At 52.4% G+C, this 13,577-nt stretch overlaps 1 protein-coding gene across 2 annotated transcripts in view; it reads right to left on the bottom strand.

Annotated features, from left to right (window-relative positions):
* The window catches only part of Alx4 (ALX homeobox 4), a 39,625-nt gene extending 29,586 nt beyond the window's left edge, over positions 1-10,039 (bottom strand). For both annotated transcript variants that reach the window (XR_004118709.1, XM_031371103.1), the window contains exon 1: positions 9,381-10,039. Coding sequence is in view for 1 of the 2 variants with exons in the window: in XM_031371103.1 (XP_031226963.1) it covers positions 9,381-9,810 (430 nt within the window). In the remaining variant the exon portion in view is untranslated. The remainder of the gene's footprint in view (positions 1-9,380) is intronic.
* Between the last annotated feature and the right edge of the window lie 3,538 nt (positions 10,040-13,577).

The raw sequence follows: 13,577 nt of genomic DNA, 5'->3' as shown, positions 1-13,577 counted from the left end.
AGGAGAAACAAGGAACTGAGCGTGTGGGAACAGAGGGTATTGCCCCTTGCTGGGCAAGTCTCAGAATCCCAAGGAGGAGAGATGGATATGAATAGATAGGTTCAACTGGCTCTGAGGGGCCCTAGGCAGGCAGTAGGAAGGAACAAAGGTCCTGGAATGTGGCTGGAGGCAAGCAGGAGCTAGAGCTAACTGCAGGCAAGGTCTGAGGAGATTCAGGAGGGGGAGAGCACCCACCTGATTAGAGCCAGCCCTGGCAGGCACAGCAGCTGGACACCAGGCCTGTGGCCTTGGAGATGAGCTTAAAGGGGAACAGTTGGGGATAGATGGATCTCCTCCAAACTGTTGCAATTCTGCAAAACAAGTGGTTGTCTACCCACGACCTCCCTGCTCCTGAGCCACAGGCTCCTTGCAGAGTGCAATCCTTTTCCAGAAGGGTGAAAGGGATACGCCCACTAGGCTGCCACCCCATCTCCACAGAGGAGGAAAGAAGAGGGAACGGGGAGGAGAGGGAATGAAAATGTTCACACCCCATTACCCGTATCAGTCTTCCATCAGCAAACACTGACTGAGCACCTACTGTGTATCACAAGCCTTGTTTTAGAGTCTGGAGAAATGATCTGGGGCAGCACAGACAGCCCCACACAGTCCTTTTTCTCCAGGAAGAAAGACATCCTCCTACTGCTCAGTTCTCCTGCCTGTTCTCAGCTCTTCCATCTTGATCAATACTTCAAAACATAATCCATTAGGCACCTCCATTAGGCACCTATGCCATGCTGTTAACACCAGGCATGGGTGGAGAAGCCATGCCTGAAGTCCAAGTCAGGCCTCAAACACTACCCTACCCAAGTGGCAAAATCCAGTCTTCAATCAAGCATCCCAGACATGATAGAAAGACCTCTTTGGGAGCCATGTTTGAAATGCACCCCATGCCATCTGGGCTAAGCTTGGAATGACTTAAAGTAGATCAGGCTCACCCTAGAAAAGGATGCTTTGTAGGTTCTCTGTCTTGGGGTTGTCAAGAACTTATTTGTCCCTTCCTATTTGCCCCAGCCTGTACATGTTCCTCGCTGTCTACCAGGTCTCTGGCTGGTCTACCACTCTCACGGCATCATGAAAGGGGTTGCAATGAAATAGAACATGGGGAGCACTCGGTACTTCCTGTAGAAGGGGAAATGAGGGCAAGTACCAGGCAAGGCCTGCTAAACTCTCCTGCTGCAGGTGGCCCAACCTTCTCCTCCTGTGACTACACTGCAGCGGGCAGAGAGGCAGGTTCTTGAAGTCTCTAAAGGTTGCTTGGCCCCAAGACCTGGATCAAGGCTTTCATTTCAAAACCATCAGGATTCCATGAAGGGATTTTAGACATGGGGACCTGTGTCACAGAGGGATGTGTCACACGCTTGCCCTGTCTGTCATGGGGCTGAGTCCCTTCTTAAAAACAAAACACAATGATTCATTGAGCCCTGCTCAGTGCTCAGATGTGAACTGGAGGTGTCTGAATGGTGGGGCCAGAGACAGGGCTAGGGAAACTTCTAGATATCAGGGAGGTTCACATATGCTGGGGGGGGGGACCTCAAAGTTCCCATTCGTATCCTAAAATCTGATCAGAGTCTGCAGTGGTGTAGTACTTACTTGCCTGGCATTTGAGTTTGATCTCCAATACAACAATATACTTTGTCATCATCACCACCTGTAATACTCGAGCTCCCTCAAAGACGTGAGTGTCGGAAGACAGTGGACTCAGGACCTACCTACAACAGGCTCACACTCCATGTTCACAAGGCCTCCTGCTCCCTTCCCTCTTAGTCAGCAAGTCCCAAATAGCCACATCCAACAAATGAAGTCACTAAGCCTCAGTAGAGGGTAAGTGCTAAAGGTCACAGTTAATTCCACTGCAATGTCAGCACCTGCACCCAGATCTCTCAATCTGCAAAGAAGGGGAAGAGGAGAGTCGGCAAAAGTCTTCAGACTCCTTGGCTCACTTTCCTTACTGAAAAAAAGAGTCCAGGTAGGCTGGGGATATGGCTTCAGACTAGCTCTACACCCAGGGGCATCTCTCCCCTTACAGTTTGTGAGCCAGCCTGGTAGAGGCTTCATCTGCCCAGCACTGGTGCCAGGGAAGGGGTACTGGGGGTTGCTTGTCTGCCTCTGGACCTGAAAGCAGAGGCAGGGTCCAGCACTTCTCAGGCCTCCCAGGGTTTGGCTCAGTGACAGACAGTTTGATGAGCCATAAGTAAGTGGAATCAGGCATCCTAGGCTCTAGTCTCTGAAGTAGGACATCAGTACAGGAGAAGACGGCTATTTCAACCAAAATAGGGCAGGACCCCATAGAGATATAAGGACCCACTTAAGTCTGTGTTCAGGGACAATAGTTTCTGAGGTCACCAAGGTCCCCAGCACTAGGAGACAGTCACATGAGAGAGGTGGAGATAGGTCATTGGCCTCAGGGTACTCATGCAATGTGGCTTCCATACCTCCATGTATGAAGAGCAGGCGATGTAACCAGATTGTTCCCAGATCCCACTGCTTCTCCACCCAGCAGTTAAGAGGTATTCTTGCCCTCTCTATAACCTGGGCTTGGGGTCCCCTTATCTCCTAGCTCGTTGCTCATCTACTAAAAGGGGTCTGAAAAACACATCAGGATATTGCCAGGATAGCTTGTCTTACAAAGTGAGCCATGCAGGGCAAAAACGGACATCCAAGTATTCAGAGAGGGGGATAAGTCTCACGACACTGCAGGTGGGCTGGATGGACCCAATCTGGGACTCCAGGGCTTGCTGGAGACCTGCCACCTGGAGACTCTGCTAGTCTGTGAGTCAGCCTCAGGGAAGCTGCAATAGACAGCCAAAAGGAGGGCGGCTTGGAGCCAGAGACACACAGAGGCTTAGCCTGCCTCAGGCACAACCCTCTGAAGGGGAAACTAGGTTGTACACAGGCTAGGAGGGGCTCTCAAAGCCACACACAGGCACTCATCCGCGCACACACACAAGTACACAAGTTCCCACACAGGGGTGACAAAATGGTTGGGGTCATGTGCAGTTTTCACATAGTAGTGCACAAAAATTAATACACACAATTATAGCCTGACTCATTCAGCAGTAGGAGGAGGAACCAGTAACTATAGGTAGGAGGCATTCCAGCTCACATTCACACACACACACATACACATACACACACACACACACACACACACACACACACACACACACACACACACACACGGTTAAAGGGGGAGAGAGCTACAGTTCCTGGCAGACTTTCATAGATGCACCCAACCTTCTGAATGAACCACCAATTCTTCATTCATCCTTACAGTGAAGCTCCAAGATATATACCAGAAGGGATTAGGCTCTGGCCACAGAAGGCCCACATTCTCTTGGTTCACCAAGCCCTTATTGCCTTTGGTAGGCAATTGCTAAGTACAGAGACAGGGGAATATAAATGGAACATTAGATTAGGGAGGGCTGCCCTGGGAGCCGCCAGAATTCTTGTATCCTTGGCTTGAGCCTGGTGCCCTGTGAGCACCACAGAACAGCAGTTTACCTTTACATTTAAACCCCAGTGAGGAGCCCAGCCCTTTCATCCAGCCCCACCTTCTAGGACTGTCAGGGTGCTCACTGTCCTGGGACTGCTGATCATTCAGGACAGGTTTCTGCTTCCAGGAAAGACTTTTCTGCCTACTCTCTCTATCTGGACTCCTCCGAGACAAAAACGTGTGGGGGTGGGAAAGCAGAGGAAGAGGTCCTCGCACACAGATCCTCTCAGACAATCTTTGCATGGTCTACAGATCTATTTCTGTGTTAAATTAGAAGCCAGGAGCAGAGAGGACTTCTCTAAGGCCATGCAGGAGAACAGTTTGTACACGACCTCAAACCTTCCCTGGACTCCAGGCCCCTCTGGACCACTGTGTCCCTAGAACAGAGTCCTGGTCCCTGATGATTCAGGATGAGAATCTTCCCCCAGCAAGAGAATCCGCTTTTCCAATGTGCGGCAGGCACACAGAGGCTTCCCTTTCTATTCCAAATACACCGCGGCTCCAGTAACTCTAGTTAAGTGTGAGTTCCCTAGCAAAAGAACTGTCTCAAGGACAGGTAGGAACCTCATCAGACAGTGGCACTAAATACCCTCAAGGCCCCCACTTCTCCAGAAGTACTCTAGGTGCGACCCTGCCGGGTTGCCTCTCAAGAAGTTGAATCGAAGGCTGTCCGGGTTGCAATACCACCACTGCCCCTCGCTCCTCTGACCAACCCTTAGCAAACATCTGAGCCCGGTTTAACTATTTCCCCTTCCCTCTCTCTTCTTGGTGCTGAATACTGGGAGTGGGTGTGGGGAAGAAGAGGGTCTTTTCAAAGTTTCAGAATGTGCTGGGAACAGAGAGGAAGATTCCAGTGCGACTGGGGAGCACCATCCTGAAGGCGCAGAATGCATCTGAACCCGACTTAGTTTTTGTAGCCTTTCTGGGAAGACTGGCTTCCCATTTCCTGGTGGCTCAATGGTTGCCCGCCCAGGCTACTCCACTCCCCTAAAAGATTAATGGAGATGTGAGTGTCAGTCATTCACGGAATTATAACAGAGTAGTGTGGTCCCGGGGGCCATTGGTAACTGGTCTCAGAGACGAAACCCTACTTAAGGGCTGCTGGATCTCCTTGCTGACCCCCCAGCTGTCTAGTGGTGCTGAGCTGATGGCTCTGAGCACCTAAATAAGGGGTCACCGTTGATTTCCACTCAGACTTCGTTAGGGAGAATCATGACCTCATTATAGCCAGGGTCCAAGCACTAGTGTGGTTTCCCAACCTGATGACCATCCCAGACTCCACGGTGATGGGACTGGACAATCTCAAGCTATGCCTAGAGTGGCCCGCGGTTGTCCAGGAAGGATTCAAGACTATGGACTCTGGAGAACCAGGGACCCAAGATCTCCATTCCAGAAATTTCTTTCTTTTCTTTCCTAAGTACTTACTTTCCTACTCACCCAATCTGTGTATCAGTTCTCTCCAGTGTTAACACAACCAGCAACCACAGGGCGCCTTATCCCAGGCCGGCAGTAGGCTCGGGAAATTAGATTTCCCCGTATTGTCCCTTCCTGCTGCCTCAGGCACTGAAGTGCGGAGCACCAGAAAAGAGCCAACCCGGTTCAAACGCACGGGATGCCAACCTCTCCTCCGCCCTAAGCAGCCTCGGAGTTTTCCTATTTCTCATTTCAGCCCGCCACCGAAACAACGCGACCAACTCTGCGCGCAGCGCTTCCAGAAGAAACCCGCCCTCAAATGGGATCAAGGCACTCTCCAGAAAAGTCCGGCTATCTGCCGCTGAAACCAAAGCCCTGTGGGACATTAGCAAGATTTAACGCAGAGTGTCAGAATTTGTTTTCCTCCGCGTCTGGAACCTCAAGGGCAACTGGAGGCTTTGCCGGCTCCTGGATAGCCCGGGAAGGTTCTAGGCTAGGCTGGTTACAGCTTCGTTTTAGGGTCAGCGCTGCGCAAACGTCCTAGGAGTTACAAGGTCACCCTTGGCATACTGCTATGAGAAACATAATGGGGTCCCCCGGTGCTTCGAATTTTTTTTCCTGAAAATTTCTTAATTCACACACACACACAAAAGATTTTCTTTCCCCGCAAAAGTTTTCATGAGCAGATTCAACGCCTACAGGGCCACACTTGAGCAACTTCCTATCCGTTTTCCAGACTTTTCCACTTAAGGTTTTGAACCTCACTAAGTGTAAAGTAAAGAAAAAATGTATGCCGAATCCATTGATTTCAAAATAATATTAGACTTTTAATACGAGCCTTCTGTTTTTTTCTAGTTAAGAACGTGTCTTCAGGCCTGGATTGTTGAAGCAGGCTGGGGGCTATGGAAATTAACAAAGTAAAAAATTAAAAGCTATTCTTTCCCAGCGTTCCCTCTCAAACTGGCCGGGGAATCTCTGCCTTCCCGAAGAGACTTAATCCTCTCTCAGAGGCCCCAAGGATTGATTTAGGCTGCTCTCCTTGTCCTCCTACGCCTCCATTCTCCAACTTGAGGGGTAGGAGGATTTACAAAAGATCCTTATTTCTTGACTAAATCAAGTAAGAGTCATCGTTTGTGAGCAGTGTCTGTACTGGGGAGTGGGGGGCGGCGGGTAGAGAAATACCCGCCTAGAGTTTAACATTTCGTGTAATTCGAAAAATCAGAAGATGCCCCTCGGCGGCGGCCACGCGGGCTCGAGCCAGGCCGTAGCGCTCGGAGTCCTAGGCGCCCAGAGCGCTGCCCAGGATGGGCTGTTGGAAGTCCCAAATTGCGCTCAACGAAAACCTGCGTGCACCGAATCGAAAGCGAAAGGGGAGGTGGGCAGTGCTGTGCCCAGCTGAGCCGCAACCTCAGAGGTGCCCATGAAGCTGCAGGAGGAGGATTGCGGGAGCCCAACGCCCCAAGTCCTGGTTTTTCCTAGCACCGCACAACAGCGGCGGGTCTCTACCCTGTGAGCAGTTCCGGAGGCGCTCGCCCGCCTCCTTGAGAGCTGACCAGAACTTCAGAAAACTGAAGGACCGCGAGGAGCCTGGCAGGGTCTAGATCGCAGTGGGCTAGGACTTCTCCGTGGGGCCCTTTCATAAAAAAACAAAAAACAAAAAACAAAAACCGCATATGGCCCTATGTTCGCTTTGCCCTTTGAGTAAATAAAGGTGGGACACCTGAGGTTCGGGGTCCTGTAAGGATGCCTGAAGCCACGAAGGAACTTTCCCTTACCTCCAACTCAGGAGTCTCCGAAACTCTGGCCTGGCCTGCACTCTCTCAGCTGAGCCTTAGTGCATCGACACCCCCCCCCGCCCCCCGCCAGGCCTGCACCTTCCTCCCAAGGGACCTCAAAGTAATTCTGAGGGTGAAGTTTCCGAGGTTTCCCTCCACTACTGCTTTGGGGTCCGGACTCAGAGCCGGTATAAGTTGCAAAGATTGATGGGACGGTACTGAAGATCCCTAGCCGCCGAGGCCAGGTCTATTCCTATGTCCATCTCTACCTTGGGGCTTTGCCATGCACCTGGGAACATCTCAGGATTTTTCCCCTGAGCCCGGTCCTCCCTGCTTCAAGTAGTCACCCTTATAACGGTGTTAGAGAGTTGTAGTCAGTTCTCAAATGGCCGGCTTGGTTTTCCAGCTTGTTAGTAGGTTAGTTCTCCAACTCCACAGACCTCCCTGTTATTTCCTAAAGGGCCAGACTCTTGCCTCTGCATCTTTTGGAATCTGTGTGCCTCATCCTATGTGGATCTGATAGCTTGCTCCTTTAGTATTGAGAAGGGACAGGGGATGTGATTTGGCCTTTGTTGGCTGTTTCCTGTAGGAGTGCCTCTATGCCAGGCAGCATGGCAGCCCCATTTTGATAGGTTCCAGGATGACTTTCCTCCCAACCTGCCCTCTATGACTCTGTCCCAGCAAGGGCAGGAGTTTTTGCCATGTCTTCAGAATTGGAGGTTCCCAGCAGCATGGGAATGAAGGGGCTGACCGATGGAAGTGGGTAGGAGGAGGGCAGCATGGGGGAGGAGACCAGCATTTACGACCTCTTCTTGACTGCCCTGGTATCAATGAGGAAATAGAAATTTAATAGAGTCATTTATACTGGGGTCACTATGTGGGTTAGGGGCAGTTCCAGGTCAAGTAGCTGCTCCTTTTCTTGGCCATACCATCGAATGCAGGTGCTATAACGCCTAACCTATCCTGATGCTCCCTATAGGACAGTCAAGGGCCTGGTCTTCTTTCTTATCTCAGGGAGGCCCTAAGACATCTTTTTCACCATGATCTTGAGTGTAGTTTGGCTGTATTTTTTGACTAGTATCTCAACCTCCTCTGAGGTCATGCTAATGGATTTCTTTAAATTATGAAAATACAGTGATGGTGGGGGGGATCAGCTGACCACCCTGCCCCTCCTGTCTCCACGGCTACTTCTAGGGGGTGGGGAGGTGTCTTTGGAGCCTGCCATCTGCTCTCTCCTTGTAGTCACAAGTGACAGGGCCTGGGTTCTGGATCTGGGCATGGAAGGAGTGCCTGTGTATAACCATTCCAGCCAGAGGTGGAGAGAAAGGTGGTCATAGTCCGGAAGGGCCAGCAGAACTTTCTAGATCTGCCTTGTCCTGTCAGTTTGAGGGTCTGTAGCTTGCTTTTTTTTTGAAGTCACATTAATGTATGCATTTTGTATGTGCTCATGCTGGCCAATAAAGGTGTGTGTGTGTGTGTGTGTGTGTGTGTGTGTGTGTAGAATTTAAGTTTAGAGATGATATTGTCTACAGTCCTCCAGAAGCTTCTTCCAGCCCTATCTGTGATTGAGCGGGTTTGAACGCACACTCAAAGCTGCGTTCCTGGGTTATTCTGGCCATCAAGGTCCCTACCATGTCTCACCTGAGAGCTTAGTGCCTCTGTATCCTACCTAGAGTGGAACCGCCAGAGTCATTGCTCTGTCAAGAACCAGCCCACCTCACTAGAGCCCAGCCCAAAGACAAAGGCCTGGGGAGAAGGTCTTCCTCCCTTCTTTGAGCTTCGGGTTCTCTAACTCCGATGCTATGGGAAAAGAGAAAGTTTAGGGGCTTGAATGGTTTTGGCTTCCCAACTCATTTGGTCAAGATAGCTGAGCACTAAGGACTCCGGCCTGAACCCAGCAGCTACTTCAAGGGGGCTTGGAGGTCATTTAGGCCATCTCGATCAGGTTCCTTGTGGGCCCAAACCAGGAGCCAGCTTTTTCCTTCTTCCCAGAGTTCTGTGCTGGCTGTATCTCAGAATTACTGCTTTCCCACCCGTTGAGTACTAAACCGTGCTTTCCCGATGCCGATGCCGGCTACTTTTAGACATCACAGACCCGCTGGCCGCGGTCCTCTATGAGGTCCGCGCTCCTGGCCAGGACTCGGATTTTCTGAGGTGCCTGGTTCTCCGGACACTTAGGCAGGCGCATCGCGACACGAAGCGGTGTCCCGGCTTCGATTGCAGACCCCGGGAGACTGCGCTCGGGACTCCCCGACGCGCTCGGCACCTGCAGCTTCTTACCTGCGGTGCGCGGAGCCTGCCAGGACGGGGAGCGAAACCTCGGCGGCCCCGGAGCCGCGCGCCGAATGCAGCGGGAGAAGCTTCTAGCATCCGCCCTCCGGGAACCCGGACGAAGCATCCGCTTCAAATCCGGCCCCCGCGGGGCAGCGCAAAGCGAGAGGTTTGAACGAACGGAGGAAAAAACCCGGGAAGCCAGAGTGCTCTGTGCCCGGGCCGGGGCTGGGGACGCAGGGACGCCCTCGAAGCGTTCGGTCCTCCGGGCAGACCGGGAGTTTCTCCAGCCTCCACCTCCAGCCTCCCGCCAGCCCAGCGGGGTTTGGGGGTTAGCGAAGCCGCGGACCCCGGGGTCCCCAGGCCCCGTGTCCCGCACGTGCACTCACCGTAGCAGGGGACTTGCAAGGCCGCGTTGTGGCCGCCGCTGCCCTCCTGGAGCTTGAGGCTGCCGTCCGGGGGCGTTTTGCAGGCGCCCCTCTGCAAGTAGAGATGCGCAGGCGGCGCGGGCGGAGCGGGCGGCGGCTGCGGAGTGGGCGGCTGCGGCTGGAACTTGTTAAAGGATCCCCGCGCCCCGGCGCTGCTCTCCAGCGGTGCCGCCAGGTCCTGCTGCCCCGCGCCGTAGCGGGCTCGGCTCTTGGCGTCTCCGAATCCCTGTCCTTTGGCCGCGGCCGACAGAAAAGTTGTACCGAACTTGTCGCCTCCTGGGAATCCCCTGAAAGGCGACGAACCTTCCCGGCTCTGCGACACCGGGCTGTAGTAGGCGTCCATGGCAGCGGCCGGCGACTCGCAGTAAGAGACGCACGTCTCAGCGTTCATGCCTGGCCTGCGCGGGCGACGGGCGGGGGCGCCGGCGAGGGCACGAGGACGCCACCGCGCGCCTTGGCTGGGAGTTGGGGAGGCAAGGAGGCGGTGGCAGTGCTCTGAGCCTGGCGCTCTCGCTCTCTCTCTCTCTCTCTCTCTCTCTCTCTCTCTCTCTCTCTTCTCTTTCTCTTGCTAGCCTCTTCTCTTTTCCCCTACCCCCTCGCTCCCCACAGCTGGCCCTGAGAAAGAACCAAGAACTTCGTAAAAAGATTCGGATGCTTCGGAAAGTTCACCAGATCTCCCAAACCCTCTTAAGGTTTTGAAGCAGGAAAAAAAAAAGTGATTTTTTTTTCCTGACTTGCTCCTTCCTGCTCTCCTCCTCCCTCCCCTCCTCTCCCAGTGCTCCTTCCTCCCTTCTCGGCCCCTCCTTTCCTCTCAGTAGAGATGCCACTCACTGGCTAGAGGCGATTCGACCCGGAGAAGCCTCGGGGCCTTTTGGATTTTAGGCTAGATTGGGGAAGTGCAGCTATCCCTTGGCTTCCGAAACTGGGCTGCAATTTGATGCACGGTTTCAGCTAGGGTCTAGGGTATGAGAGAATGTAAATTTTATTGACAGGTTAAAGAACTGTAAGAGGTTTTGACTTTCGGAGTCAGATGGGCCGCTGACTTTGAATGCTTCTTGGTGAACTTGGCAGAGCAGCCCGGGGCCTGCCTGCCAGGACCTTTGCTGGGGTTTTTCAATCCCGCCTCCCCATTCCCGATTCTTCCCAGTAATTCACACACAACACATCTCAAAATGGTCTGGACTCGACACTTTGGCGTCTTAACTATTTCCTTGCCCTGTAGGACTCTGGTCTCGGATGCAGTGAGGTATGCATTCCTTCAGTCACTGGAGGGACTCTAGACTGGTCTGGCTTCGAGTTCTGGAGCCAAGCACCTCGGCTCCCTTTCTCAGGCCAAGACCTCTGGCCTCTTGAATGGCCGCCCTGCCGTTCAAAGCCAGGTTGAGAATGCAACCTTCAGAGACATCCTTCCTGTCCCTCCTGGTATGGTAGTTAGCTCCGTCACTTGTTGGGAAAGGCAGGCTCTCTCTTCACCAAGCCCACCCACTCACCCCACGTTGTAAAATAAAAGGCTCAAATTTTGTTAAGTTTGAAACAGAGTCTCACTGGTTAGCTCAGGCTAGCTTGGAACTCATGATCCTGTTTCTGCCCCTAGAACGCTGGGATGACAGGCATGCATTACCACACCCATGGTGTAGATTTATGCGGACATCTGGATCTTCACACAGCAAGGGGAAAGAACTTTCACAGCCTGTCAGAAGCTCCTGGGCTGGTCTAAGCATCACTGGCACCTCCCAACTAACAGAGAGAGGTTAGACTCTCCAGTCTTCCTGTGAGCAAACTGGGGCTCCAAGAGGTGAAGATGCAGGGTCAAAAATCACACAGTAAGAAGGGACACTGAAAAGTCCTCATTGGAGCCTGTGCAGAAGGCAGTCCCTTGTGTGGACTTGGTAAGTTGAAGCAAAGGTCAACAATGGAGAGCTCAAAGCTAACTCACTGGCTTCCAGCTGCAGAAAAGCTCGGGTGGGAGATCCTTGAGAGCATCCCTCCTTGAACTGTGAGAAATCTGGAATGGGGAGGCTGGGTAGAGAGTCCCTGAATGTTCTAAAGCAAAAGATGGGATGCCCACTCTCTGCATTTGAAGCACCCCGAGAAATAAGAGACTCGTGTGTCTACCTCCAATCTCACCTATCTCTGCTCCCACACCACTCCACCCCTTGTTATCTCCGGTCCTTACTCAAAGCAGACTGCAGGATCCCACATCTGGTTTTCATCGCTGGCTTACCTTGAAGTGCTCGTTAATAAAGATATTCCTCAGAGCCAGGGGCGCTGGACCACGATGGCACCCATCCCCCCATGGCTGGTCAGAAACCTGTGTTTGTCTCTCTGGCCAACAGACCTTAACCACCAGAAAGTCTCGTGTTTATTGGATGTCTATTGTGCCAGAAGCCAAATCAGTTTGACTTCACGTGATTGTCTTAGCATATCTACTTTGCTATGGGTAGACTGAGTCCCTCAATCATTGTTCAGTTGCAGATTGCAAAATGGCAGATAAATCTGCCATCATCCTGAATGTTTCCTTCAGTCCTAGAGCCTGTGGAGTCCTCCCACCTGGGCATCTCATAGGTGGCTTATCTTCTATCACTCTGGTGTTTTTGTATTCAGCCCTGAATCCCATGCCCCGTCAGCCAGGGTTTATGTACCCACCTGTCTCTTTACCGTTCCTGACCTCAGGGGTACTTAACCACTATTCCTGCTCAGAGCTCTACTACCCCGTGCTTCCTGGAGAGCAGCCTCCTGGTTCTGGTGCTCCACAAGCATTTATAGAATGAAGTATTAGAGTTGGGGCTGAGGAACGTTCATTTAGCCCAGCCTTCCAGTGCAGCAGTGTTCCAGAATCCCATGGTTTCCTTTAGCCGAGGACAACCAGTTGCCTGCTAGGCTCCTCTTTCCAAAATCAAGTGTCAAAACTTAATAGCAGGACAGCCTTTTCTGGGCTGGACTCCCCTCTACTCCAGCCCCAGAACAGTAAGTTCTCTTAAACAGGGACCAGGCCTGTCTTGTGCACCACAGGTCTTGGCACAGCACAAATACTCATAAACTGTGTGTTGAATGAATGAATGAAAACGTCATGCAGTTTCCAGAGGCATAAAGACTGTTTTTGCCCAGGAGTTCCAAGCAAGTAGGAGTGACAGGAGTCCCTGGAGCGCAGAAGCTGCCCTCAGCATCCAGATACTGACTGCCATCTTCCCACTCCTCCCGTCCACTTCCTGGCTTAGGAAGGGAGAGATGTGAGCAAGGAATTTCAACAGTGGGGTGGGGGCCAATTATAATTGCACAATGTCACTGTCTCCTTCGGACCCTAGTGGACTCAGCATGCATCCCACGGAGCTGATTCCTACCACCCATCGAAGGCCCTGAGCTTGGGGCCCCCTCCTTCAACCTTTTGGTGTCTGCCTAGAAATTTGAACCCTGAACACCCCTGTCGAGGCATTTGATTGGAGTCTCACCCTGAAGGCCTTCAACTGCCTGGATCACAGCTCTGCAATCACAGATAGCTATGCAAGGAGACAGAGCTGGTGTCAAGGTGGGGAAGTGCCCGTGTATTAGTCTGCAGTGTACAATGCTGTTTTGGACAAGTCCTTTGATGGTGCCCCCAGGAGCCTTCCTGCAAACCTCCATGGATTCCCCTCCTTTGGAACGCTCCTCACTCTCAGTGAAACTGTTTCCCCCCCCCCCTCTCTCTCTTTCTCTCTCTGCTCATTCACTTGTTCACCTTGAGTGCCCCACTGGAAAGCTGAGCACCATCACAGAGAGAGATCATGGCACGCTTGGAGCCTTCTGCTCTCGTGGAAGCCATGGAGGCTGGCTTTGGCTCTGGCCTCTGCTCCTTGATGGAGTATTTCTCTCACAGACGGGAACTCACTACCCTAGGTTGCTCTATACTTCTCCTGAGGTTCCTTAACATGCTAGGTTGTGTCTCTTCAGCATAGGCCCTCCCTCTTTTTTTTTTTTTTTTTTTTTTTTTTCTGTACCAGGAACTGTGCAGGCCAATGCTAGAGGCTCTCACCTCCCTGGCACATTCTCTAACTGCCCATCTCTTCTAGGTAGCAGCTTGGTCTTGCCTAGGGCAGGGCACACTGTGCATGAGAAGGGAGAGAGAGTCTTTCTCCCTCAACTCTAGCATGAGGTTCCGTCTCTGGGAAGCTCCTGACATGA

This window comes from Mastomys coucha, unplaced genomic scaffold (genome assembly GCF_008632895.1).
Source record: "Mastomys coucha isolate ucsf_1 unplaced genomic scaffold, UCSF_Mcou_1 pScaffold15, whole genome shotgun sequence".
Classification (NCBI taxonomy): Eukaryota; Metazoa; Chordata; class Mammalia; order Rodentia; family Muridae; genus Mastomys; species Mastomys coucha.
Note: the sequence above shows the minus strand (reverse complement) of the source record. Positions and strands in the feature narration are given on the sequence as shown.